Source organism: Ptychodera flava, chromosome 1 (assembly GCF_041260155.1).
Source record: "Ptychodera flava strain L36383 chromosome 1, AS_Pfla_20210202, whole genome shotgun sequence".
NCBI lineage: Eukaryota > Metazoa > Hemichordata > Enteropneusta > Ptychoderidae > Ptychodera > Ptychodera flava.
The window spans coordinates 31,817,086-31,845,045 of NC_091928.1; the positions used below are offsets into that span (position 1 = coordinate 31,817,086).

The 27,960-nt window shown below is 38.2% G+C and overlaps 2 protein-coding genes across 2 annotated transcripts; one reads left to right on the top strand and one right to left on the bottom strand.

Moving 5' to 3' along the window:
* Nucleotides 1–3,610: 3,610 nt before the first annotated feature.
* LOC139144048 (tripartite motif-containing protein 2-like) lies at nucleotides 3,611–4,804 on the top strand. Its single transcript, XM_070714697.1, has one exon. The coding sequence runs from the start codon at nucleotides 3,611–3,613 to the stop codon at nucleotides 4,802–4,804; it is 1,194 nt and encodes a 397-aa protein (XP_070570798.1).
* Nucleotides 4,805–7,558: 2,754 nt separating this feature from the next.
* LOC139135298 (patatin-like phospholipase domain-containing protein 2) lies at nucleotides 7,559–27,921 on the bottom strand. The gene is made up of 8 exons (XM_070702637.1): nucleotides 27,585–27,921; nucleotides 24,336–24,568; nucleotides 13,504–13,569; nucleotides 12,682–12,958; nucleotides 11,972–12,163; nucleotides 11,534–11,645; nucleotides 10,815–10,934; nucleotides 7,559–9,886 (listed from the first exon to the last, which is right to left on the bottom strand). The coding sequence occupies exons 1-8, from the start codon at nucleotides 27,748–27,750 to the stop codon at nucleotides 9,568–9,570; spliced, it is 1,485 nt and encodes a 494-aa protein (XP_070558738.1). The 5' UTR covers nucleotides 27,751–27,921; the 3' UTR covers nucleotides 7,559–9,567.
* Nucleotides 27,922–27,960: the final 39 nt, after the last annotated feature.

Genomic DNA, 27,960 nt, shown 5'->3' on the forward strand with positions numbered 1-27,960 from the left:
AAATTTTTCTCGCCTGTACATATTACGAATTGCTCTCCTACCAGCAGAGAAACCACTCTTAACCAACTGTACTAATGCTTCTCCTGGATTTTCGCGTTCTTGTCAGGGCTAACAGCTAATAATGCGTGTGTTTCCTGTTATTCTGATTCCCTGTCCCAACTTGCCGCTGGCTGCGCTGTTTTGTGATCAAAGAAGTGTTTAGCTGCCCTTTGACCTCATACGGAAACCTTAGCTACCAACGTAAAGTTGGCGTCATCCTCATCCTCATCCTCAGCCTCAGGGGTCACGCGAAAATGAGGATGTGAGGATGACGCTACAGTGTCAGCTTCACCGGCGTCAGATCCGATTATTCCCGAATACGTCTGATGGAATAATAAGTGTAAAAACGACTTTAAAAATGTGCTCCAAGTTTCATATCACTGTAAATGTTAATCAAAACACAGTGGGGTATGTATTTCATAATATTTATTAAACCTCTCCTCTTAAAATCCGTTTCTCACGATGTAGTTATAACGCAACATTCTTAGCCCTCAATTTCCTTAAAGTTCAAAGGTTGTATGTTTAATACAATAATAATAATAATAATAATAATAATCTTTATTACCCTTAATCATAATAATATTACAATTCAATGATGAATGTATATCTGAGTTGTGCTGTGATAATACGTTGACTTTCCAGGCCTCAAGTCATAGTTATACAGTTAATTGTTTTATATGTCCTCTGAATAATTAGGGCTTTCATATTGCCTCTCATGGTGGCGATTTTTACACATTTCGGACCACGTATACTTTTTTGCACCAATTTTTTGAAAATCTTAACGCAAGAGTTGAGAGGATACCAACAAACACATCCACGGATCCATGGACTGAAAATTACGAACATTTCCAAAAAACTAGTCTGTATGAGATGTTCTAACAATAAAATATTACCTGCGAACCAGTTTTACGATTAAAAGAAAGTTGAGAAAGAATGGAGTTGTATTTTCTTAAGTTTTGGGCGAATTTTATCATTTAACCGTCATCGTGTAGCGCAACTTCGGCAATCTTCGGATACGACGCTGAAGCTGACGCTGAGTAGCGTCATATTCAGCGTCAGCTAGAAAGGTCACCTGAGGCCGAGGATGAGGATGAGGATGACGCCAACTTTACGTTGGTACCTAGTACCTTAGCTCTCATCAGCATGATCCTGACCAACGTAAAGTTGGCGTCATCCTCATCCTCATCCTCAGCCTCAGGTGACCTTTCTAGCTGACGCTGAATATGACGCTACTCAGCGTCAGCTTCAGCGTCGTATCCGAAGATTGCCGAAGTTGCGCTACCCGATGACGGTTAAATGATAAAATTCGCCCAAAACTTAAGAAAATAACAACTCCATTCTTTCTCAACTTTCTTTTGAATCGTAAAACTGGTTCGTAGGTAATATTTTATCGTTAGAATATCTCATACAGACTAGTTCTTTGGAAATGTTCGTAATTTTCAGTCCATGGATCCGCGGATGTGTTTGTTGGTATCCTCTCAACTCTTGCGTTAAGATTTTCCAAAAAATTGGTGCAAAAACGTATACGTGGTCCGAAATGTGTAAAAATCGCCACATGAGAGGCAATATAAAAGCCCTAATTATTCAGAGGACATATAAAACAATTAACTCGTATAACTATGACTTGAGGCCCGAAAAGTCAATGTATTAAACATACAACCTTTGAACTTTAAGGAATTAAGGCTAAGAATATTGCGTTATAACTACATCGTGAGAAACGGATATTAAGAGGAGAGGTTACTAAATATTATGAAATACATACCCCACTGTGTTTTGATTAACATTTACAGTGATATGAAACTTGGAGCACATTTTTAAAGTCGTTTTTACACTTATTGTTCCATCAGATGCATTCGGGAATAATCGGATCTGACGCCGGTGAAGCTGACGCTGTAGCGTCATCCTCATCCTCATTTTCGCGTGACCCGAGGCTGAGGATGAGGATGAGGATGACGCCAACTTTACGTTGTGTGGCATCCCGCACCGACTCATGATTATATACCCACGTGTTGTACCAGTGACAAACTATTTCGACCTAGGCAATGGCAGCAAAAGAACCGACTTTTTCAGAGGAAATTGACGACAATTTTTTGTCATGTATCATTTGCTCAGAGCGGTACAACAATGCAAAACTGCTGCCGTGTCTTCACAGCTTCTGTGAGCCATGTCTTGATAAGCTGGCAGTGGCAGAGGAAGGAGGGACGATAACCTGTCCAATATGTCGGCGCTCGCACCAACTTCCGGATACTGGCGTGGCAGGTGTCTGTGGTAATGTATTCATCAACGAACTGGTGAGAATGTTTAAAAAGAGTGAAGGGGGCTCCATGAGCCGAACACTTGCGATGGGTGCCAGGAAGCAGTATCTGTCAAACGCTGCATCGTATGCGAAGTTTACATGTGTAGAATATGCGCCATTTCACACTCCCGATTTAGGGCTACAAGGTCACATCAACAGATGACCCTGGAAGAGTTCGAAACTGCCAAGTCCGGTGAGCCCTCTTCCGTGCAGCCTCCTGTCTACTGTACCGATCACTCAGAGAGTCCAGTTGAATGTTATTGTGATACTTGCAGTGTTCTCCCCAGGATTTTTTTACAAGAGGGCGAAGACGTGGTGCGAAGCACCACAAGCGACCGCGTAAGCGGTCGCGGGGGGAGGTCAGGAGGGGGTGTCCCCCTCCTGCCGTTGGAGCTTTTGAAAAACAGAGATTAAAATGGTGTTATTTGGTGGCACTTGGGGAGTTTTTTTTCAGATTTTTTTCGTATAAAAAACTCAAAGGAAAAGAAATCTGAGACGGTGTTCCACAACTTTTATTCCAGTTCAGTGATTTCAATGAAGATTACATTTTTTGAAAACGAAAACATAGCGACAGACATACATTTATTCATCGATGTCAAAATTATCACCATAGCACTCACGTGTTCTCATCCTCCGGCTTTGGGAAGGAATACACCAGCGAAATTCTAACCTCCTATAAAAACTTCAGTGTATTCTGCTGTCCTTGGTTCGGCTCAAGCTCCTTGGCATGTTTACTCAGCTATAAAGTCGGTTACCTAATGCACGGTCCCTATGGAGGGACCGTGGCTATTGATACGTTACGGCCGGAGCCATGCAAACATGGCTGCCATCGATGAGTTGCACATGGCTGCATGGGCTTATGATCTCGGATGACATCACAAACTCGCGAGATTTGCAAGATCGATGAGAATTACGTTTGCAGCCTGCAGGATCGACGATCATGCTTGCATTTTGCTTGTAAATCACTGTCAACTTTTTTTCCGTACATTTTATTGTTTTATTTTTCAAAAAAAAAATAAATCTTTTTCATTTCTGGCAAGGGGGCGCTCGGAATTTACAAGAGGGTGCCACGCCCCTGTTACTTATTCAGGGAGAACACTGGATACTTGTGACAGGGTCATCTGTGTAAGGTGTACAGCTTTCGAACACTCAAGACCTTAGCATCGCTACAGTCACTTGGCAGAGGTGGCGACGGAATACTGCAAAGTTTTAAAGCAAGCAATCGAAAAAGTGAAAGTAAAAGAACATGAAGCCGACCGAAGCAAGGCTACTGTCATGAAAACGGCTGAATCACTTGATAGCTGTTACCAAGCAGAGAAAGAGATCATGGAACAACACATTCAGAAAACAATCGATGACGTCACTCGTATCATCCGAGAAAAGGGCGACAAGCTTCTCGGAGAATTGAAAGACGAGTACGACAGAAGGAAAGTAAACTTAAACGCACAGTTGAAAGAATTGGAGTGCGTTGAGAGTGACATGTCATATGCAAGGGAGTATGCTGAGAAACTGGTGCATTATGGGAATGCTGCACAGTTGATGTCAGCCAAGAAGGGAATTTCATCTCAAATGGAAGAATTACTGAGAATGGAAACAAAACTTGATCAGACTGAGACTGACTACATGGAGTTCAAACCATCTGATGACTTCTGTCAAGCCAAGTCTCTGGTGTGCTGTGTAACGACGTTGCAGAACTCTGTACATTGGTTGATGTTCCTGAGCATGCCAGGGTTAATGAGAATTGACATCACCCTAGAAACAGGTACACGACATAAGCGATGCAAGATGCGTGTGTTAAAGGTGGACGCAGTCCTGACGAAGCCTGATGAAAGCCAAGAAAACATCGTAGCAGCAGACAATGGTGACAGCACGTGGAGTTTGAAAACTGTTGCCACAGTGGTTGGGACTCATGAAATCACAGTGTCTGTATCCAAGAAACCAATCACAAGATCACCAGTGACAGTCAGAGTCATTCCCCAGAAGGGTTTGATTTGTAAATTTGGCAGGAACGGGACAGGTGATGGAGAGTTTAAAGATGCGTTTGGTGTCATGGTAACAAGAGATGGCACTATTCGGGTGTGCGATCGGGGGAGCAGGAGATTGCAGACACTCACATTGAACGGGCAATATCAGTCTACAACGACATTCAGCAATATTGAAACAACAGTTTCTCCTGATTGGTCGACAGTATCAGAGGATGGTACCATCTTTACGAATGATGGCATTGGTGGTCAAGTAATCGTGCATGATGAGAATGGCAGAGTACTTAGACGTTTTGGAAAAGGAGTGATAAGTTATTGTTTTGGAATTGCAATAAGTCCCTTGGATAGCAGAGTCTATGTTGTTGGTCATGATGGACACTCTATACACATTTTTGATCAAGATGGCAATCATTGTAAGTCTTTCGGTTGTGAAGGACAAGGCCAAGGGCAGCTGCGTAAACCTGTAGGCATTGCTATTGATGGGTAAAGGTATAATGTTTGTGTCAGACTACGGTAATCACCGCATTCAAGTGTTTGATGCTGAGGGTCAATATCTGTATAGCTTCGGAAGTAAAGGGTCCGGCAATAATCAGATGAGGAGCCCTACAGGGATAGCACTTGATAACGATGGAAATGTGTATGTGTGTGACAATGGTAATAACAGAGTGATGAAATATGATTCCGATGGTAAATTTATCTGTCGTATTGACAGCCGAGACAAGAAGGTGGATGATCCCAGAGGTATCTGTGTCACAAATGACAAACCATTTGGCTGTGTTGTTGTAACTAATTCTAAGGGGCACGTTCAAGTTTTCTCACAGTGAAATTATATCTAGATAATATCGATTGAAATACATGAAAGAGAAAGACTCTACTAGTCCAGTAGCTGTTTGGTGTATTTCTGTTTTAACAAAGATTGAGAATGAATCACTTCTACAAAATCCGTCTTTTTATGTACTCTTCTACTTTGTGCCTTGCTGAGATGGACTGCTTAGGTTTGGAGATCACTCTACTCTTGTGCTAACTATCACACCACTATGAAAAGTATAAGCACGGCAGAGTTTGCTAATCAGGGTTTGTGTGTTTAAGTCATTCAGTTTGAACTACATGTAAGAATACACCATGGGGTCCAATAAGCAGACTTAGGATTCATACAATTCTTGCTTATTGCTTTTTTGACTCATTTTGAAACTTTATGAGCTTCTAGTAACTTCATCCTCTCATTGAATTCTGTAAATTTAAAATTTGATTTTAATCGCCATCAAATAGAGATAGCAGCTATTGGAATTTTTAGTACATGTGGTTTTGGTACCTCATATTTCAATGGTATCAAAGTTTCCACAGTAATTCACGTTTTGTTTTGTTTTGTTTACGAAAGAAAATGACGAACATGTATTCTTGAGAAAAGTTCGTGCAAAGTTTACATATCTTGTTTTTTGAACCACATACTATGTGTAAGAAACTCAAAGGCTTAGAGTAATACATACTCATCAATATACTTTCATTTAGTGAGATAATCGTACATTTTGTAGCCAACTGAAAGTCCAATGATGATCTAATGTATACTGGTAAATGCATGACAAGGAGAAATGTACTTTGATGAAACAAGGACATTAAATTATAAGAAAGTTCAGTTGGTTCAGAAAATATGAATTAGGGTTCATAGTATGATTTATTTCTTTTTCATTCAGTGGATTGACATTTTATATTCTGCAAAATTATTAGAAGAGGGTTTGAAGAGCTCTCCAATCATTTGTTGTCATTTTGCTTGCAATTCATTCAGTCATTGTTGTTAATCGTAAACAAAGTCATTTGCTTTGCAGTCCAAGAAAGTGAGTTACATGTCTGCTGCTATTGGCTTCACATGGATCAACTATTCATTCAAATGGGACTTCCATGTAACTGTGCCTGCACTTATTGATATATCAAACCTGGATATATTTCAACAGAGAATCATTTCTGATCATGTGATTGGAAATGTTAATAACCGCTTCCAATATATAGGACATGTAGTTTACAATTTGCATACACACTCTCCTACAGAGGGTCAATGATATTTTGGAATTGTAACTTCCAGTAATTCATTGTAAGAATTTTGTAAATTCTAAAGATACTGGAAATTCTTGAGAAAGTGTCACATATTGGATCTGTCAGTACTGAATAAAGCTAATCACAATAATACCTGAAATAGGATTGTGACTTGTAGAATACATCGTTCTGAAAGTGTGATGGATTTTCAAACGTTCAAGTACCATCATAAGTCGATTTGACGAGTGTTCAAATGTGTGTGCGATGATCTGAATGCAATAATTTTGGCCTTGATCACTGGACATATTAGAACCATATAGACACACTGGCAAAAAGCTAATCAAATCAGTCATAAACTAATTTTCAGCTCATTTTTAGCTTCTCGTCTATTTATAGACGGAGAAGCTATTAGAATTATCAGATGAATACCTTGAGAGAAACATTTGGTTCAACTCAGTGAATTTAAAAAAAATGAAATCATTTGTAATAGTTTCTCTGGTGTGTCTCCTATTTCATACAAACCCAATTGAAATTTTGCAGCCCAGGCCAGGTTTTCCTAGCGATCAGACGCGTTACCTTTGAGTCTGCGCAGTAGTGAGTTAGTTTCTGCCAGATAGGGAGAAACTCCCCTGTATAGCGTTCACCCTACTCAGGCGTTTCATATGAACACAGAACAAAAGATCGCATTCGCCCCACTCAAACATTCACAAATCACACACTTGAACTAAGTCTAGACCCTGGCTGTCATCATAAAAATTGGGTGACGGAAATTCATTTTGGATTCATCAGTTTTCATGACGGACAATCTTCCTAACTGAAATTTCTTTTGGATGCGTCAGTTTCATGACCAACAGTCTTAATACAGACATGCAATGTTGTATGGCGCTGGTGGTGAATTTGCACAGATGGAAATTTGACTCTTTCACAACCGTTGCTTGGTGCAGCCCTCCTGTTTTCCAGAGCAAAACAGAACCTACATATAGGGACAAGTGGTTAAAGGGTTACAGAAGTTCAATGTGAAGGCACTGTGACTATATGCCTCAAAAGTGAAGTACTTAACTTTTCCTCAAACTTTCAATCATTGTTTAAATCAAGAGTAACAAACTTTGTTAGGGGGTAGGGGTGAATTAATTCATGGACATGTACTTCTGTGAGACATGCTAATAACTCACAACTCACCAAAGGTGTTGAATATACACGATAGCAGAAAATATTAGAATAAACTCAAATTTATTTCAAGTCAGTCAGTAAAAACAAGTGCATTGAAGGTGTTCTACAATAGATTCATATGTTAATTAGGAGACAAAACTCATCGAGGGAAAAGACTTACGTCAAACTGAAATATGTATCTCTCAAGCAAATATAAATCCATCCATCATCCTTTAAATTGATTTCTATTTTGAATGAATTAGAGTATGGTAGTCATCTTTTGTCACATATACTCAAAAATATGAAAAAATCCTGGTCTTTTTTTTCTGAGGTAATGCACATTGAATTGATTTCAAGTCATTTTCTGGAAAGCATGATGAGGTAAAAAAATGGTACAAGAATCAATCCTTCCAAGAATCATTTGTTTGTTACTGAAATGGCAAATCGTCCAGTAATTATTTATTGCACATATTATGTTTTGTATACATTTATAAGTGAAGAGCAAATACACATCTTCACTTTTTTGTAGAAATAAAAATTCCACAGATTTCCTTCATTACTATCACATCTTGAGAGAGTAAAATGGCGCTGTCCATATTGTACTACCATCATTCATTTTGTTTTAGATTCTTCAGTTTGAAACAGCGCCCTCTATCAGATGTGGAGGGAACAATTACTGTTTTTGCCAAAGACAACCACCACTGCCCCATGGGAAATATAATTCATGTACAGTGTTTTGTGCCATCAACTCAGCTTTGTAGAAATAACCAGTTGAAACTTTAACACATTATTTTGCAAAAGGATAAAAAACACGCTGTTTCTATCCCACTGGACATGATAGACACCTAGTCTGTATATGCAAAAACAGGGACAGTACACAGACCGAAAACATTCACTTAAAAAAAAATTCTTGAAAGAATGGAAACGGTGATGGAGAAGAAATTATGTTTTTGTATTGTTTTTGTTTGCTACAGCATAATGGAAGACAAATGTAAACAAAACTTACTGCAAATGTCAGAAGGTAGAGCAGACAATTTAAAATGCTCAAAAAATCAAAATATACAATATTTTCCCTGAAATGTGAAATAACTGCCTGTCCGGACAGAAATGAAAAGTTCCTGGTATGGCAGTTCAATTGTTAACATTTTTGATAGAAAGGAGAATCTCCCAATAATTTATCAATGTATCAACAACATCATTGTTTAGCCGTGTGTAGACTCGGGCCTTCTATACTCTGGAGGTCATAGTTCAACCCAAGACATTCTGAGGAAAAGAGTCTAATGATTGAACTTTGACACTTTTCTGCAGTAAGATATAATTTCAACAACATGAGGTATATATCTGTGGCAAATTTGAACTGTAAAGTAACAAGACTGCTGGTTAACATAAGTAGCTGTAACCTTTTGACAATTTTTTTTCACTATATTTGTTGTTAGTGTTAACCAAGCTGCTTGTTCTACTCCCCAAAGCACAACAAGCACAAATCACAACCCATTTGGCTCAACACTGCATCTTTAAGTGTGAAATGCACTGTTATTTTATGGTTTACATTTGAATTTTAGTCCGGACCAGAATTCACCTGTCAACAATAGCAATGCAGTTTCCACATGTACAGGCTGAGTTGACGAGGCTCAATATCATGTAACTCGACATGATTTTGAGGGTAAAACAAAAACTTCAAAGTATGAAAATAGTGAAGAAAATCACCAAAATCTACAACCGCTTCTGTTCCTTTAATCTTCCTCAGAAGAAAATCCCCTAATCTTTCTCAAATTTGTACATTTAAACAATATATTTGTTTTACATAATTTCTGATCTCAATCTTCAAAATCAGCATACATATTGACCGTACTTATAAAATCAGACAGAAATTCACAATCAATGATCATTTATTTTTTGAAGGCTCACATTCTCTGAGCGAATCAACCTGGGATGTATCATAATCTTTCGTCTAATACTCAATCGTTAATTTGACAAGGCTTTGATTCAATCTGCCAAACAAAGTAATCAGTTCCTTGGATGAACATTGTTATGAGTCCAGGATACAAAAAAGAAAGCCAAATATAAACAGTGTCAGAGTAAATTATTCACAGACTCTTGTAAATGTTGATTGTCAGCCATCTTTTCTATTCTGTTATCCACATCAGAAGAATCAACGACCGAGGTTAGGTGTTGTTGGACATTGCATAGGTCATTGTCATTTTCATCGCTGTCGTCGCTACACAGCCGGAGTTCATCCTCTCCGATCTGCCACCTAACTTGTCGGCCATCTTGGGATTCGTGGATGCCGAGGTTAAAGTTGAATCGCACATTTCGGAGTTCCTCCTCTGTGAATATTTCGAACCCTTCCTGGTGAATTTCACTCTCTGTGATGGCAAGCTGGCAACTGAATCTATCAGAGATAAAGAAATCACGTAAAACTTACGCTATTTTTATGGTCTTTATTAGAATCTAGATTTATTTTTGTCTTGATTTAACCCTTTGAGTGCTGTAATTTTTCCAACCAAAATTTTAGTGCAACATTTTACCAATTTTTTGAATTTTTCTGTAATTTTTTTTTGATAATTTTGGACCAAATGTTCATCAACTTTCTAGTTTCTCATAAAAAAAATTGGCAAAAATCTGAAGAAAATTGACTAGGGTGTATTTTTATGAAGACAACAAAATTGACTTTGGTGATCACAGGGTTACACTCTTTCCTTCTGCACAACAATTTTACAGCTAGCCCTGTGGATCACTAGATTTTGTTCATTCCTATTGTTTTGTACATCAAATCTGGACTTCTACAATGAGAAATGGGTATGACTGGGTACGACTGGAGGTGACAGTACCTGGAGACACACACAATGTCACAGGAGATACTACTGCACTTGCTCCAAATGGGGGCAGGAATATATGCTCCATACAAAACGCACAATATCACAGATTAAATCAAAATTGCACCATGTGCTTTTATGGAGAAAGTGACCAATCAGAGGAACTCTAGAAGACAATACTGCTTGAAACAGCTTTCAAATCTTTAACCCTTTCACCACCATGGTTTGGTCCAAATCCATTGTTATCAATGGTGATTGTAGACCTATTTACAGGGAATTGGGGGTGAACAAGTTAAAGGTTTGACACGATCTGTAACAGTACATTTTTTAGTACCACGTCTTGCCTTTCTATCCTCAAAATGCCCCCGAAACACAAAACACTTGACTATAAAGGCAGGTCAACATGTTGATCAAGTGAGGTTTGTAGTGCACTACTGCAAATGGGTTGCAAAAAGACATAAAGAAACAACACTGAATGATGTGGGAAAGATAAACTTGACGTACCTTGCACTGTACTGATGCCTTTCACTTTCAACGTGTTTGACAATGTGTTTAGCGATGTGCCATAAAAAGTAGACAAACGCTTGCAAATCACTGGGTAAATAGGGCAGCCAGTCAATGAATCTAGACAAAATCATCAAAAAATGAAAGGAATTACATTTCTTGATGGAAAATTGAAAATCAATTCACAAACTAAAAATTTCAAAGATACTGTGAAAAGGTACAGTACATGTACATGACTCAGTAGTTAATCTTATGGTTTCACAAAAAATACACAAAATTGAAGATTTCATGATAACTTGAACAAATCTAACTGCATATACAATAGAGAAAGTAACCTATCTATTCACAAGTCTGGACAAACATACATTGGTGAAAAAAGAGCTTCATTGTTGAAGGGGAAAATCATTCACTTCCCTGTCTACAGGGGGGGGGGTAATCTGCCTGAGTAAGCTTTATTTAGTTTTTGTCATCATTTTCTGACTTGCAGGCAAAGAGTGCTTCATCAGTGTGCCAAACATAAAATCTTCAACCCTCTCTTTCCTTGTAAAAGTAACTACATGCCACCCTCCATAACAGAATGGGTTGTAACCACAACACACAGCTGTATCACTCTCTCCCCAAGAGCTAATTCCCTCATCCTTTTTCCCCAAGATACAACAGACATACATTCCAGTAACCACATCATCTGCCTGAAAATTAATTGATAAAATTGTCCTCACCTTGACAAGAAGCTGTACAGTGTTTCTAGAGGTAGAACATAGGGCAGTGTGGCATACGATACAATCCAAGCCAGTCTGCTGTCGTTGACTGATGCACTAGCAGACTGAAATGCTGAAGACGGTAAGAAAAGGAAATAGACAATAATGACACTGATACTTTGTCATAAATGTATGAAATCAGATTGCATCTTCTTTTTAGCTTTTCTTGAAAATAAACAATGATTGAGGTGAAAAGATATTTATGACGGCTTAGATTTTTCAAACTTTGCATTTGCGAGTGTTTTATTTATGTATGTTAACTATCTTCCATGGTTCCTCTCTAATGAGTAGCATAATCTGCTACATATTGGTCAGATCCTTACCGCGGGATGAAATGCGAAAATACCGCTCGAAGTGAACGCAGTGTAATCTTTCAAAGGATTCATTTAGCTTATTTACCTTCCAGGACTGGTTTTGGTAAATTGTCAATCAAATCTACTTCTTGCTTCCTCTCTTGGCAGTCAGTGCAATGCTGTGTTTCTTCAATCAGGCTATCTTCATCGTCGTCATCACCTGACAGTGAGATATCGTCGTGTATGTGGACTTCGCTGAGAGATCTGAGACTCAGATGTCTGTTGCAACTGACAAGACCTGCATGATCAAACATAATGTGAACATCAATACAGTGAAACCTGTCTAAACCGAACTCGTCTAAGCTGGAAGCCTGTCTAAACTGAACCCTTATCCCAGTCCCGTTCCAAATAAAACTCTATGTTAAAAGAACCTCTATAAACCAGACACATCTCCATACCGAACCATTTGCTAAGTCCATCAATGGTTCAGTTTAGACACGTTTTACTGCACTTTTTTACTGAAATGGACAAAGAGGGAACAATTAGATGCATTCTAACCATCTTGTTTGAAGCAATAAATGCAAAAATCTGATGTCTCTTCTGTGCCCAAGTCCTCACTGTTAGCACTTAATTGGCACAGTCAGCAGCAAAAACAATCGGCCATGGCAAGACTGAAGATCAGTGAACAAAAAAGAATTTGTTTGAATTGTAACTAACTTAGGATGTCCCCTCATACCGTGACTATTACTTACAGCTGCCATCGTCCATTGATAACGTACACAATCCACTAATCTAGTGACTTCAGCTAAGTCTTACCTCTGTGTTTCAGAAACTGGAGTGCATCTTGAAATCCCCGCCTACACATCCTTGTCATGATTTCAGGTTCTGGAGGGAAGAGCGCCCTCGAGAGGCGGTAGAGATTGCTTGGAGTCAGCTGAATGCTGGTGTTCGCCAGATTCATGTGGAGGTAGTTGCTGGTATCGTCTGTCGGAGGGCATATGTCACTCTCGCCGGAAAACGGAGAGACAGTTATGGTGGAATCAGCATCACTGCAACATGGTGAATTGTTACTTAGACCACCGTCAACGTAGCGCTGAAAAGATACAAGAAGACAAAAATTAGCAAAGTGCCCATACACCTGTCTCATTTACTTGAAATCGGTGTCGTCATTTTGAAGAAATCTAGGATGGATCTGATTGCAGGCTTTAAGAAGGCTTCATTGGTTGATAATGAAAGTAAGATTGCAAATTTGACATTGTTGTCACGGAATGTTGGTTTAACCCTTTCACCCCCATTTTCCTGTCTAGAGGTCCAACTTTACCATAGAAAACAATGGGATAGGTTCAAACCACGGTGGTGAAAGGGGTTAACACGAATAGAGGAGTCACCATTTGCTGTCTTGAACATTGAAATGTGAGTGTATTGAAACAGAACTCATACTTGCTGAGGAACTGCTTGTCTTGTTTTTGGATACGTCACGGACAAAGGATGCTACTATATGAGTTTGTACGCTTTACAGTCAAGTTGGAACCCTATATATCCTGTACTGATCATGGCGAGCTAAAAGACAGGGGCATAAAACTGATGCAATGTTGATATGTAAGACTGTGTGTGGGAAAAACTGAAAGGCTAACTTACAACTCCTTTGTATGATGGCGGAATCAGCCCTGAGTACAATGGCACAAATGCACTGCATAGAAGTACCTGAAAATATACAAAAAATTTCCTGTTTAAAAATGTACAGATCGAATGCAAAGATAACTCTTGCCTATCTGCTCACAAGCTTTATACTTGAGTACATTAGAGTCGAAACAGCCATCATCAAATTCCAAAATGCAGTGCAATGTTATAGTATTACCCTGAGAGAGGGACCATGACACCATACACACTTCATCTTTATAATAGGGCGCCCTCAATAGGTTGAAGAAAGGAGTCATTTGGTTGAGTTTGCTGGAGGGTTTTGCGCACACAATTAACAATTAACTCTTTAAGTGCCCCATAGTATATGTAGAAATGCCAGGGGTCTATGGAACACTCAACTAATATTCACCACGGCACAAACAGGGGCTCTTGGTATGCAGACACGGTCTTTTCATCCCAGACAACCTATATATATTCCAAGAGGGCAATAACTAAATTTTCAGAATTTCCCCTAAAATATGTAAATTAGCTCAAAATATGCAAATTAGCTCTATTTGCATAAATTTGCAAATAAGGACAAAGTTGTAATTGAAAGGCTTTCAAACAAATTGGGAGCAGTTTTTTCATGTTTATTTATAACAACCATTTATTATTCACCCATGTATTGATGAACCTTTCAAACTTTTCACCAAAAATATGTAGATTAGATGGGAATATGCAAATTAGCATTCTTTTTGTATAAATTAGTTTCATAGGAAGTGTTTCAAACAGAAATGATGCACAATTGCCGTTTTTCTCTATCACAACCATTTGTTATCTGACGCATGTATTGAACTTTTAGACTATTTCCAAAATATGTGATTAGTCGAGAATATGCAAATTAGCAATATTTGCATAAATTTGCATCATAAATAGGGAGCTTCTAATTAGAACGCACCTCGGGGACAGACATTTGGACTCTCAAACTTTTACAATTCTCTTCTGATATACCACATGTGGGGGTTCATTTTAAAGCTCTTGGTGAAAGAAAACTTTTCACCGGCTTGGTTTTTCAAAATTCAAAAATTTTTATTTTTCTCCATAGAGTAAACACAGAGATGGCGGCCATTTTGAATTTCTAATATCTGTAAATCTTGGGTAATTTGTTTCTCTTGTACCGAAATTTTTTTTCTATTTTTATTCTTGATTTTGAAAGGGAATGATTGAAAGATTCCTTGTGCCAGGAAAGTTAGAGCAAAAGTTTAAGTCTTTCACTTTCGAGGTGCATACTACCTTTATGGAGACATCATGGTTCAGTGGTTAACGTACTGGACTCACGATTGGAGGATGGTGAGTTCAAGACTTGAGCATAGCCATGATGGTGTGTCCTAGAGCTTTACTTCACTTCTCATTGCTTCTCCCCTGTAAATATCCCTATGTATATCATGGGTCATTAGAAATATTGCAGTGCCAGTAATTTCTGTAGCTGTTCTGTATCCCACAAGCCTCAAACAAATTTGATGATCCACGGTTGAGGTAATGATCATCCAATACAAGTTAACCCACACATCCCCAAATTATTGAACATATGAAATTCAGACTTTTCAACATCCACACCGGGTCTTGAACTCACACTTATGACAAAATCTATTCTGAAAACTGAACAGTATATTTACTATTTCACGTCTGTTTTTATTTGACAATATATTCTGGTATATACATAATACAATGTCATTGATAAATATAATAAATATTCATTACAAAATTTTTGTTGACTTGGTCATTTATATTATTTCAATAAATATCAGGAAAGTTGTAAAATTTGTAAATATCTAAATCATAATAAAGTAAAATAATAAGCAATGATCCAATGAAAAGTGATAACTGAACAATTTCTTGGATTTGTTCTCTTGAAATATTTGATATATAAAATCAATGCTACTTGACAATTGAAAATCAAAAAGATTCTGAACTTTGTGTACATTGCAGCTGTTATGAGAAATTGGCTTCAAGCAAAAATACAGTAATCATATATAGCAAGGCTAACCATGACTCTCCACAAGGAAAGATTATTTCTGCATTTCACAAGTAATGATACAGGGCTATCTCAAATCCTTGTTAGAAGGACACAATGGCCAATTCTTGTATATTTTCTATAGATCAAGAGCACATACATCAAATTCTGTGTCATCACATCTTTCAAACACTGACAATTATATGGCCAGGTAAATCAAAGTATACAAGTATACTAATGCAATTCATCAAACAAACAGAAGCAAGTTGTCCTCTCAATAGTTTCTAACAACACCAATGGCAAAAAGTTTACTTATTTCTTTCATATTAAAATAACCAATATACACTGCCTGACAATGCTGATTGCCTTATTTCATTTCTTTGTCTCCATACTTTTTGCCAAGTTTGAAAGAAGTAGGAAAAAAGCCTGTTAAAATATGATTTTAGCCAGGAAAAAATTGAGACAAAATGGCTTCCGGCGACATATATATTAGATTGTATCATGAAAAATGCTGTGTGTATAGGCAAATCATGGCATGTAAATTGTACATGTACTTTTGTTGGTTTGAAAGAGATTGGTCCAGGCATCCCTGAGTAATAGCATTGGACATGAAAAAATTGGTAAAAATAATGGATGCCTGGTAGTCATATAGTGGATTGTATCGTGAATTATATCATACCAGTATATTGATGGTGCAAATACAGAGATCTGATTGTTCGGATTAAATTTGAAAAAAATCCATTGAATGGATGAAAAAATTAATAATAAATAGATATACTATAAATACTTTGATGCATAAGTGAAGTGACATCTTTGCTGATGAAGCTGCATTGTTTTCTCCATTCTTAGAAATTGTACTTACAATTACAGTGAAATGGCTTTACATGGGGACCACTAAAAAATGAGTCATAGGTCTGGGACAAGTTGGAAAAAAAATCTGGTCATGACTTATTGTGTAAATCAGTCTGTCTAAATATTAACTGAAAAATATGAAACTGCTATTGCCCAATAGGAAGCCTCGCTATAAATAAAAATACCGTCAATGACGCTGTACCTTCTCTAATGTGTGGCCAGGTCAGGTAATTGGTTGTTGGCATGGAATTGTTGGTAAATAGTTGATGATGTAGGGGCATGAGGTGGGATATGGACCCAAAGAACCCAAAAGATGATTACATACATCAATCAAAAAAATTCTAAGCTACAGTATATACTGCCTAAAGATAGTTCAATGTGGAAAAAACGTTAAATAATTCAGAAATAAGAATTAACAGTCCAAAATAGTAATGACGCACTTCCCTACTGACCTGAGTGCATGTGAAATACACAACCTGGCATCTGTAAATTTGTATACCAAGTGATCATTTTAAGTTACTTTTAACTGTTTTTAATGGATTTTCCAAAGAGTCCTGTGGAAATGATGAAAAACGCTTATCTGGTCTTGTGTTTGTAAAACCATAGTATTGAAAAAAAATTGAAAGTGAAGAAATTACTGTTTTTAATAGGCATATTTTCCTTGAAATACATGACCGTGTAAAGAATATATGCTAAAAGTGTTTAAGAGTAAATTTCTTTTCAAAAAATAATTTAATCTGTGACCGAAGGATTTTTATTCTTTGAGTTTACAAATTCAAACATTGCAATTTGTTCAATCATCTTTTTCAGTGCAAAATTTATAAAATGACTGAAAAATAAAAAAATTGGCAGAATTACAGTCTTTGTGATGTAAAATTATGGGTTGACATCACGATAATTGTTAATCTGTTCAAAGTACTACTATACTATAATTTAAAAAAGAAAAGTTCATGCAGAAACGGTAACATATATTGTCCGCAATGTAGTGTTAATTTTGACTTTACATCAAATATGCCTTTGCTGGATACCAAATATATAGGGCGAAATATTAAAATCAGCCATGTTCAGCAAATCCACACAACAGCATTGATCCTTTTCTAATTTGATTTTCTTGCTTATGTTATCCTTGTATGACAGTCAGTACAATATGGAACTTGAACACAACACAGTGAATAAGTATGCTGTAAATGAAATGGTGTGGCTGCATCCACATGCAGCAATAGGAGTGCCTTTGTCTCTCACCCGTCATTTCCAACCTGTCCCATCCCTGAAAAAATAGTTTGGTCTTATATTTATAATATTAATAATTTCTGTATTTGTTAAAATGTGCGCATCTCAAAAACTTTTGATCATAAACATTTTCATTGTTTTTTATAGCTGACCAGTCAGTTAACCTGTTTATTTTGAATATTTGTGCATTTTTCCTCAGTATTTGACATTTTCAGAATACCTTCTTATTCAATTTGTCATTTTCTAAAAGTTAAAATGCTCCTTTGTGTGGTCAAGCTTTCCACAAGCATCAAATGTGGCATGTGGTACTTCATATAGGAAGGTCTGCCTCTAGAGGGCGGGCATCATGAACAGTGTTCTTTAGTTATTTCCTTCACATAAACTTCTGATTGTACTGTAAACATTGAACATGGCTGACATCCGATTTTCCTGTCTAAAACTTTCACTCATTTTCGTTCATATGACTCTGAAACTCCAGGAAACGATTGGGAAGAAAGAGTTATCTTGAAATATTGAGGTACTCGCCGATATTTTGCAAAATTTAATAAGAAAAAATGCAAGGAAAATGCCGACAGGCTTACACAATGACTGTTTTCAGACTCAGAGGCATATGATCATCTGCAGATTATGCAACAGGCCCATATCACGTGACGCGTGAGGTCATGAGGGATATCCACGCAACTCAGTACCAAACACTAGCGCACACAGAGTGAGCAAACACAAAGTGAGTACCCCTAACGTCAGCTCAGTAGTCTGTAATAGATTGTAGTCAACTAAGAACCTTGGAGAAAGGCTTAACACTGTGGCTATGCCGCTAAGTCCCTTTTGATTTTTGTCACAGCTCAAAATCGTTCTCCTGCACCTCAACCTGAACCATGAACACCCCCACCAGTTTATGATATGACCCATCACAATGGCATGACGTCAACGGATCTTGACAGACGGAAGTATTGACAGACGGAAGTAGTTGACACCAGCATACTGGTTTTTCAACTCTAATACCTTCTCTGTCTATAAATAGACACGAGAGGGTAAAAATGCATTTTCTAAATGACTGTTTGTACATTTTTGAGTGTGTGATTGTCAAACAACAAATACAAATTGTCACCAGTTTCATCCTGAAGGAGTGGTAACAATGAAATGTAAATGTACAAACTTCCCTAGAGATGGATTTTGCACCAATTTAACATAAATCAGACAATACATGTTCCACTGAAAGAACATGGCAAGTGAAGAAACATGACTGGTAACCACAGGCAAATTTAGGGCAATACAGAATATCAATGTAGATACTAGATGATGTCATCACACGCACAATATTCTGATGAAAATGCTTGAAGGTATAGTGTGGAGGCACACATTGCCAGAACTAATACCATGAAAATTCAAGATGCAATGTATGTGGAATATTGGAATGTAAAAAGGAAAATTCATGTACTCACTTTTCTAGAAGAGCAGATGCTTTTGAAAGAAAGGAAAAACAGGAACTGGGTCACAAAATGGAGATTGCTACAACAAACAAGTATAGCATAAATTTACATTATTTCACTGCAATGAGTATATGACAGAAAATACTGGCATATCCATTAGATGTCTGATAACTACAAATCAGTCAGAAATAACCAACATAACTGTGATGAGAATTAGTGATCAATGAACATGGTGTTTGTCAATGCTGATCAAAAAGTGACGTATGTTCAAGGTCAATAAACTCACAAATTTCCATGACTTTTGAAGTCATTCAAATTTTTTCTGCTCAACAAACATCAAACATAGGGATAATACTGATGTGTGTTAAATTTATTTCAGGATGAATAATTAGACAAGGAAATTTCTGAAAGATGATAATTTCATTTTGTTTTGAATTATGGTTTTTCAGCTGTTGCATATAAATTTCAGACCAGGCTCACTAGATCAATTTTCAAGAAGATTCTTGGACTACCTAAATTGATTTTTCAAGATCTTTCAAAGATTGTATGAACCTTGTACATGTGATGACACATATTATGGCATGTCAATGATCTATGATGTCAATTATCCATGACAATTATGACGTGGAATGCAGTCTCTGTGCAGTCCATTATTGCAATTAGTGCAAACAGTCCTCGATTGATGCCGGACGCCAGTAGGACGATTGGAGCATACGCAGCAATCTCGCTCTCTGTGACCTGGCAGTCTTCTCAGTTGACCCATGTTGTTGTTGTTGTTATTGTCATTGTTATGTTCTTCATCATCACCATTACGAGTAGCCATGTGCTCTACTACTAACGCTTCAATCACCTCCTTGTAGAACTCTTCACGGGTAAATATGTGCTGATCAGTTGTGTTTTGCTTGTAGATGATGTACGCATTCAGCATCATTCTGTGAAGAATGTTAAATACCATCTTCTTCCAGTATTTCATGGATTTGCGTTCATCATTGTAAGCAAAGAGCATCATGTCCTGATGTCTACACCACACATGTACTTGTTGTATGTTGTAACGATGACAGGTTTAGGAGGGTTGTTATGATCTGGGTCATTCTGAGCTGGCTCATGAGTTGACAACATCAGTACTGGTTTGGGTTTTGACAGCTTTTCACGGTAGGCAGCACATAAGCCTCACCCTGTCTGGCATACACTGTTTCACCAACCTGGGGACGGGCATTTCTTATCATGGCAGGAATGAATCTTCTATTATGGCGAAGCGTTCCAGTCAGGTAGGTTTCCATGTCGAGCAGGTCTGGTGCGAGTGGAACACTAGTATAGAAGTTGTCGACCACTACATGATGAGATTTCCTCAATAACCGAGCTTCTCTGAGTAAATCAATGACAACATCATAGCCTAATCCATTTTCTCCACCTCGGTCTCGTCTGGCACCACCATATGCACGGAGTTGTAAATTATACCCAGTTGATGCCTCACATACTACCCATAATTTCATGCCAAACCTGTGATGATGTTTGTTTGGCATAAACTGGATAAGGTCACATCGATTTCTACTACCAACCATGCTTTCATCAATACTCAACATTTCCTTTGGTTTGTAGTGTTGTTTGAACTTTCTGTTACAGTGGTCAATCAAGTTCTGGAACTTATTTCGTGGATCGTGTCCAACTTCACCTCTGTCAGGAATTGCACGATTGTCAACAATGTGGGAAAACTTCAGCAAAAGTTGGAATCTGTTTCTTGAAAAAATCTTCCGGAACCAAGGTGTTGATTGAGGGCGGTACTTTACCTCCCAGTAGTCGGCAATTCGATTTTTCTGAATCAGACCCATGTCTAAAATTATTGCAACAATAACCGTCGTACCACCAGCACGTATCCATCGCCAGACTCTGCGTGGCCCAAGGCTCTGTGATTGCGCTCGATAAAACTGGCGGCATAACGATTGGTTTCGATTACAAATGATCTCACAAGTACAATTGTAAAGAATAGCTCAAAGTAGGCAAGAGGGCTGGCATCTCTCGGTGGTGGACGGACGGGGCCCGTAGCTTCTTGGAAAATTACGTGGTCACGAGCTGGCTCAGGCAGAAACACACAAAACCATGGATTTGGAGGCCTTCGATCAAATTCCTCACCTTCTGAATCAGTATCGCTTGGTGCCTGTAAATCTAAGGCATCACTGGCATCGCTTTCCGAAGACATTTCTTATCAATGAAAAAAGAAAAACTGCACCGGCGAAGCAGACTACAAAATGTCAACTTAAATGGTGATGAATATAAAATAAATCCAAGAGGGTGTGAATCCCTTACTGAACTTGTATTTGACACATTTGATCAGCAGTGTATGCTTAATTCTCAACTTAAAAACAAACTGCACTGAAAACAAACGATAGATGTTTTGAAAGCTGATTATGATTGAACAGCTAAAATGTATGCAGCTTGCATAGCAAGAAGTACATCTTTTGTATTTTCAACAACAATACGATGAAGGCCATTCTCATTGGCAAAGAGTCTGTTTTTGTTAATACATTTAGTGTCCTTCAATAAAGATATATTTTCACAAATCAAGGCAAGATTGGATCATTTGTAAATACACTACCCTGGTGTCACTGAATAAATTCAAAATGAAAAACAAATTCAAGGTCTGCACTTCCAGACAGCTCAAGGTTTTTTGTCTGGCCCATCAAAAGGTAGACTGGCCCCACTCGCTTGGCTTTTCCCAGCGGCATTTACTGACTGGCCGACCAATGTGTTCACCCAACAATGTATGAGACAGTCTGCTGAAGTTTATTCCTTCAATTTATTCTGTTTTGATATTTATATGCCCACAGACTTGAAGCAAGTCTAATCAAAAGCTATCTCAGGGTATGTGCATGTACATGTACATGTATGTAGAACAATGGACTTATTGAAGATACATACTATTTATAAATGTTACATGTCAGGATAAAATGTTGTATACAGACAAGATTGTTGAAATCTTGTAAGTTAACTACAATTCCAATGTAAAATCCTGATCCAAAAGTGCAGCATTATAAATAATAAGTCATTATTACACAAATTACATGTACTTCTAGTATAAAGTAATAATATCTGTTACGTAAGTTTCACATATCAAGTTCTATCTGTCTGAAGATTGCAGGATGCTTGAAACTTAAGAAAAAGATATTACTCTGTACTTGAAGTAATTTGTGCTATTGTATATTATATTTCTGAAATGCGCAAAGTCACTTCACATATTCACATTGAATCCATGATGTAGCACACAATGCTTCAGACTCACTCTCAGAAGGCATGTTGCTGTTCAGGTCATTCACCTAGCAAGGTTACAGCAAAGGCCACTGACCTAAGGGTCAAATCCTGCAGAGCACTGAACAGGGAAGGTTTGTTTGAAAGGGGAGCATTGAATTTGAACATGGGTGATACCCTCAACATGTCTATGTATTGTAACGTTGATATTGACCAATATTAAGCAGCAACTTGAAAAGATTGTCGTTGCAACATACAGTTTAAATTTCAAAAATACATCATGATTACACGCAGGTCTGATCCATCATCAAGGACGGCATATTGACTCAGATTAGCAGATTGACAGCTGGTCTCATTGAATTATTTTTCTGTCATATTTCACACGGTAAATCTCCTCGCAATAAGGACACTTTCACAAGTTTGATGCCAGCACAAAAACATTTAATTGTCTGTTGATCTATATTCACTTGCATTCTTTTTTGTGTCTACACAGTATCACCATCTTCGATGGAAACCTACTTGTTCATTCACAAAAAATTAAGAACTTTTACTTGTAACCCAACACACATAAATTATGTCTCACACTAACGTTATTTTTTGAAGACACAAATATGTGATTTTTAGTTTGATGTCCTTTGCTACAAACCTGATAATTTTTTCCTGTCAAAACCTTGAGGTGACAGTAAAGTAAAGCAGGAAGTACGAAACAGCAAATGACAACTTTCATTGATCACATGTCAGTGCATGTGAGTTTGTGTCCAGAATACGTAAAATGAGGTCTCCTCAGCATTTGCTTTTAACTTTGTCCATTGTAGAGTTTGAACTGTTACATGATAAGACTGCCGATACTGAGGGTCAAAGATGAAACAGGGCATTGGTACAATGCTGGTCTAGAACCTAGCCATGCATTTTAGTTATGCAACACAAAAGATACATGACTATTTGTACATGGCTAAGTACCAGACAAATGGCAAAAACGATAGTCTTGTATTTTTTGTAGAACCTTAGACCCCAATCAGGGAGGCCATCTGCCAACACAGTGTGCATAAAAACTTAATTTATCTGCAAGTACATTAAACATTTCTCATAGCTGGTCTACAACGTCCTTTGATTTTCACGTGGATAGAAAGACTAAAAGTTTTTAGAATTTTTAAGCATGTACACACAAATAAATTGTTTGCATATATGCCAGAGTATACCAAATATTTAATGTTGCTTCATTTGGTTCTTCCATTTTGCCTAATCCAATTGTCGTCTGCTGGATATGAGATCCTGTTACACAACATTTGTTGATGACCCTCTTCTTGACTGAGGGGTTATGTATAATTACTTGTGTATAAACATACCCTAGCAGACTAAAACTGATTGTGTTTGGAGGGGAGGAGTTTACCCATATCTTGCACTGATACAAAGCAACTTTGTGCAATGCTTATGCACAGAAACCATACATACGCATACATGTGACACTCAATCACAATTTGTTTTGTTACATTTGCTGTGAGCAGCTGTCACTAAAAAAACCATTTCAAATTTATCACACTTGGCAGAATTTCGAAAGTTCAAAATTCATCGTATTTTTGCACTTCCAAATTTTTTGTATGGGGTGGGGGGTTCTTTGTTCTTTGTCAAACACAACGGCAGTATGTATGGTCAGTAGCCGGCAAAATGAATATAGATTACACATGATGAGTTTAAATTTGTGTCCAGAGTCAAAAGTGTTGGAGAGTTCCAGACTTTTTTCATGAATCTGTAAACATATTCCTCAGATGTTTTTAAGTACATTTTGCCTTTGTTTATTTTATCTTGGCTAAATTTACAATTTACCACTGACACCCTATGGCAAATGTTATCGTGGTTCAGACAAGGATAAATTGCTGGAACTTCCATGAGTGTACGTAAAAATCGTTGTTCAATTTTCAAATTTACCACAATCTTTCGAAAGAGAAAATATGTTCTATCATTGGCAAACTAGTCACACATGATTTCCTATCAAAAGAGGGGTGGGGAACACAACTGGAGACTTTTCCACCCCTTGGGCACCTACCCAGGATCAAGAACAGTATGAAGAAATACAAACCCACCTGAATTAAATCTTCCCTCGTTTCAAACTGCGACACAATAACATTGGAGCAGTCTGAAAGCCTTGTAAGTGACACAAACAGTCTTCCGCTGGCACTCTTGTGTGCGTCTTTAGGAAGCACCTTTCTGAACCCGTCTCGTAAAATTTTTGTGACATTAAAGCTTGGATGTAGAGGCCCCAGTGCATGGGATCGCGCCCGTATAACTATTTCCAAAACATCTTCAGTACACTCCCCTGCAAAGCAAAGACAAAACAAATCGTATACATTATTGTTTACACTGTGATTTTTTTCTTCAGAAATTAATGTTCATTGTAATTGTTACAATGTTGATTAAATTTGTATGTAAATACATGTAATGAAACAAGACTGGCCAGTTCACAATAAAACAATTAGTTCAACACATAGGACTGCATGAGGGACTATGCAGTTAAAAACTTTGGCTTTTCGTATTTGCTTTTTATATTTGAAACCTTTTTTTTCTTCTCCTCTTCAAGTGGTTTACTGTAATTGAAATATTCACAAAGACTGCAAAGTGATGGTTTACCAGAGCTAACAAAGGCTTCAATGGAAAGCCTAAAAAGGGCGATCTTAAATTGACTGCATTAGATAAAATCATGACCGCATTAGATCTCCCAATATTGGGAATGACTTGATCATGCTACATGTGCAGGACACATCAAAATATTCAATACAACCACACAGACAACAGAAATGGATTCTCTTATGTAATGTCTCAGACTTACTGCCACAAGGCGCCCAATGTGACATGCGTACACACATCATTCCATGTGACTGTGCTGAACCAGACAACTTACAGCAATCAGAATTTTATGTAGAAAGGGGCTGCATGGGGTAGCCTATACAACTCTCCATAAAGACTAAGGGAGCCCCAAAATAGCAGCTGCTCCACACAGAAGAAAATAACAGGACCTGTCACAGATGTCCTACTGTATCTGTATCCCCTTATTTCTGCCTGTTTATAATTCTTTCTATGTTGTTGGGGTTGTCAAGTATACCAGAATCTGAGGTGTGGCACTGCTTACATTTTTAGGTTCAAGTAGCAGATAGAATTTGGCATTCTAGTGATCCAATGAATTGTGAATATTAAAACATCTGTATATACATGAATATTTACAGTAATAACACAACTGAGTGCTGGATTTATCATGGTATAGTTCCTGAGTACCTGATACCATGGAAGTCACTTCCATGCTGATACTGAGGGGATAAGCACACACACGCAAAGTCTGTGGGCATATAAATATCATAACAGAGCAAACTGACGGAATAAACCTGAGCAGAATGTTGAACTGATGGTGAGTTTAACAGTGAAGTAATATACTTTCACTTAGGCACACTGTCGTGTAGACAGTCGTATAGGGGTGAATGCAAGGAGCAGGCAACTGGTAAGTACCATTTCAATTCGAGAAACGCCAAAAAACTCATTGGCTACACTAAATATTCTGTAGTTTGGTGGAATTATATTATAATTTGGGGTGTCGAGTATTGTTTTTCTTTAAGTTCACTGTATTATCAATCATGCCATTCAATCATTCACAAAAAAGAACAAACTGGCTCATTTTTTTACTGGGCAGAAAGTTAATTATTGACTTACATGAGAACGAGTGCAAGTATGTCTTTATTGGTATGTACTCTGACATAGCCAAAACAAGACAATATACCCTTTCATAATAGGCAAGAGAGTAGAATGGCAACAGATACGTCTTGGAAACTACAGCCTGTAAACTGACACTATGCACTATTGCAGCAAAATGTGTTATTGGGTGTTTCTGTTCAGTAAGGGTCAACGCACATGAAAGTGTGATGACCTTGCTCTTATCGACCTACTTCTAATCTCAGCAAACATTTCGGGCATTTCACGTGTGGCGCGATGCGGTTTGTGGCATCGGCCGAATACCAGGTTGGGTTCATTTGATTGTAGGCTACACAGAATTGTTCAGTTTGCGTGTTGTTTCATAACATTGCGATGGCAAACGTCCAACATCTCATCACGTCACGGTTTTTCTTCAATCCCATTCACGGGAATCCCTACTTCAAAAATGTGCAGGAATTAACAAAATGTACTATCTCTCTACGCACATCCAGTATCGAAAATTTGATGACATTGAGGTCAAGATCAAACGAATGCCATCTGTTAATTTGTAATAGCTTCAATGTCATTTGACTGACATTGTCTTTGTATAGATGTTGCCACGTAGGGCAGGGGCTGGTCTTGTTGCGCGTGCAAGTACATACGAAATTATGGATCGTCGGTCGTCGCACTTTTTTAACGTCGCATGTTCGAGTAAAGGTAATGATGGGCAAATCGAGTGTTGAAATTGTGTACATTCAACGCGTGATTTGAGTTGTGATAATGTAGTTACTAGTAATACCCATGCCCGCCCGCCCTTCTTGTTGATCGACGAATACCACAGGCCGCAGTGCAGGACCACTGGGGTGCACAAAAACCACGAAAACAAAAGGGATGTTCAAACGAGGAAAATGATTCGTTGCACCCGCGGTACGCCCAACACTGACCCTCATATGATCCAATCAACACAGGCTGTTTTAGCAGTTCATTTTAATTGTAGATGGCTTCACAAATTCGGTGAAACAATACACTTTATTGATTAATGCGTGCGAGGACTGTAATGTGACGTAACGGAATCGTTGGGCGAGGGTCCCGGTACGGTATACGATCAAGAAGTACGCTCTATTTGCGTGAGGCGAATAGAGTTGCTTATTTTAACGCCGATGATTTCGTCGTCTTTTGTGCACGCGATTGCAAACGTGTTTCAAAGTGGTAAATAAAGACAGTGAGAGAGGGGTTGTTTTCGGTTGTCTAACTACAACTTTACAGCCTAGGCTTACAATGGCGATGGTCAGTGGTGTGGGACACGCGTACGCAATTCACACATTTGATGTGCCCGTCCCCGTTGAATACAATAATCAATAACTGAATATTCAATGCGTAGAGACACACGACAACAACGAAGATAAAATGGGTGTCGTCCGCTTGCTGGGAGGGTAGAACGTTCACTGCCGACAGAGATAATCGACCTTCAGACCACGGAGTGATCGATTGTAAGCATCACATCTATGATTTTGTGGCGTACTTGTCCCCGGCCCCCGCAGGGTCCGAAGTCGACGCGTACTATTAATTGGGGCAGTTCTCACCACCCGCACGAAATTAAAATTCAAAATTGATAAGTCGAAACAACAAATACAAGTAAAACGTTATTGACTTACTTAAATCAATGTCATCACAGACCAAGAGACAACCAGCCAGAGCTCCCGCAGAAGCACCGGCGACCTTGCAATTCTTCACAAGTTCCGGGGCATGCTCAACGAAACAGCTTGCTACACCTACATGGTATATGCCTAGAAAGCCGCAGCCTGACAACGAAAGATTCATATTCCGTGGCTGTAAATGATAGTGGTCTATAGTATTATTCCCGTTGTGGTCTGTGCCGGCAAACGTACAGTTTTTTAGGGTAGATTATCGGCAGGACGACATTGGAACGTCTGTGGCTTGGCCCAACAGCAACACCGTACTGTGTAATGTTTATGTTTTCATCTGACTCACATCACATGATATTCAGCGTCGGTGATTGGTCAGATGGAG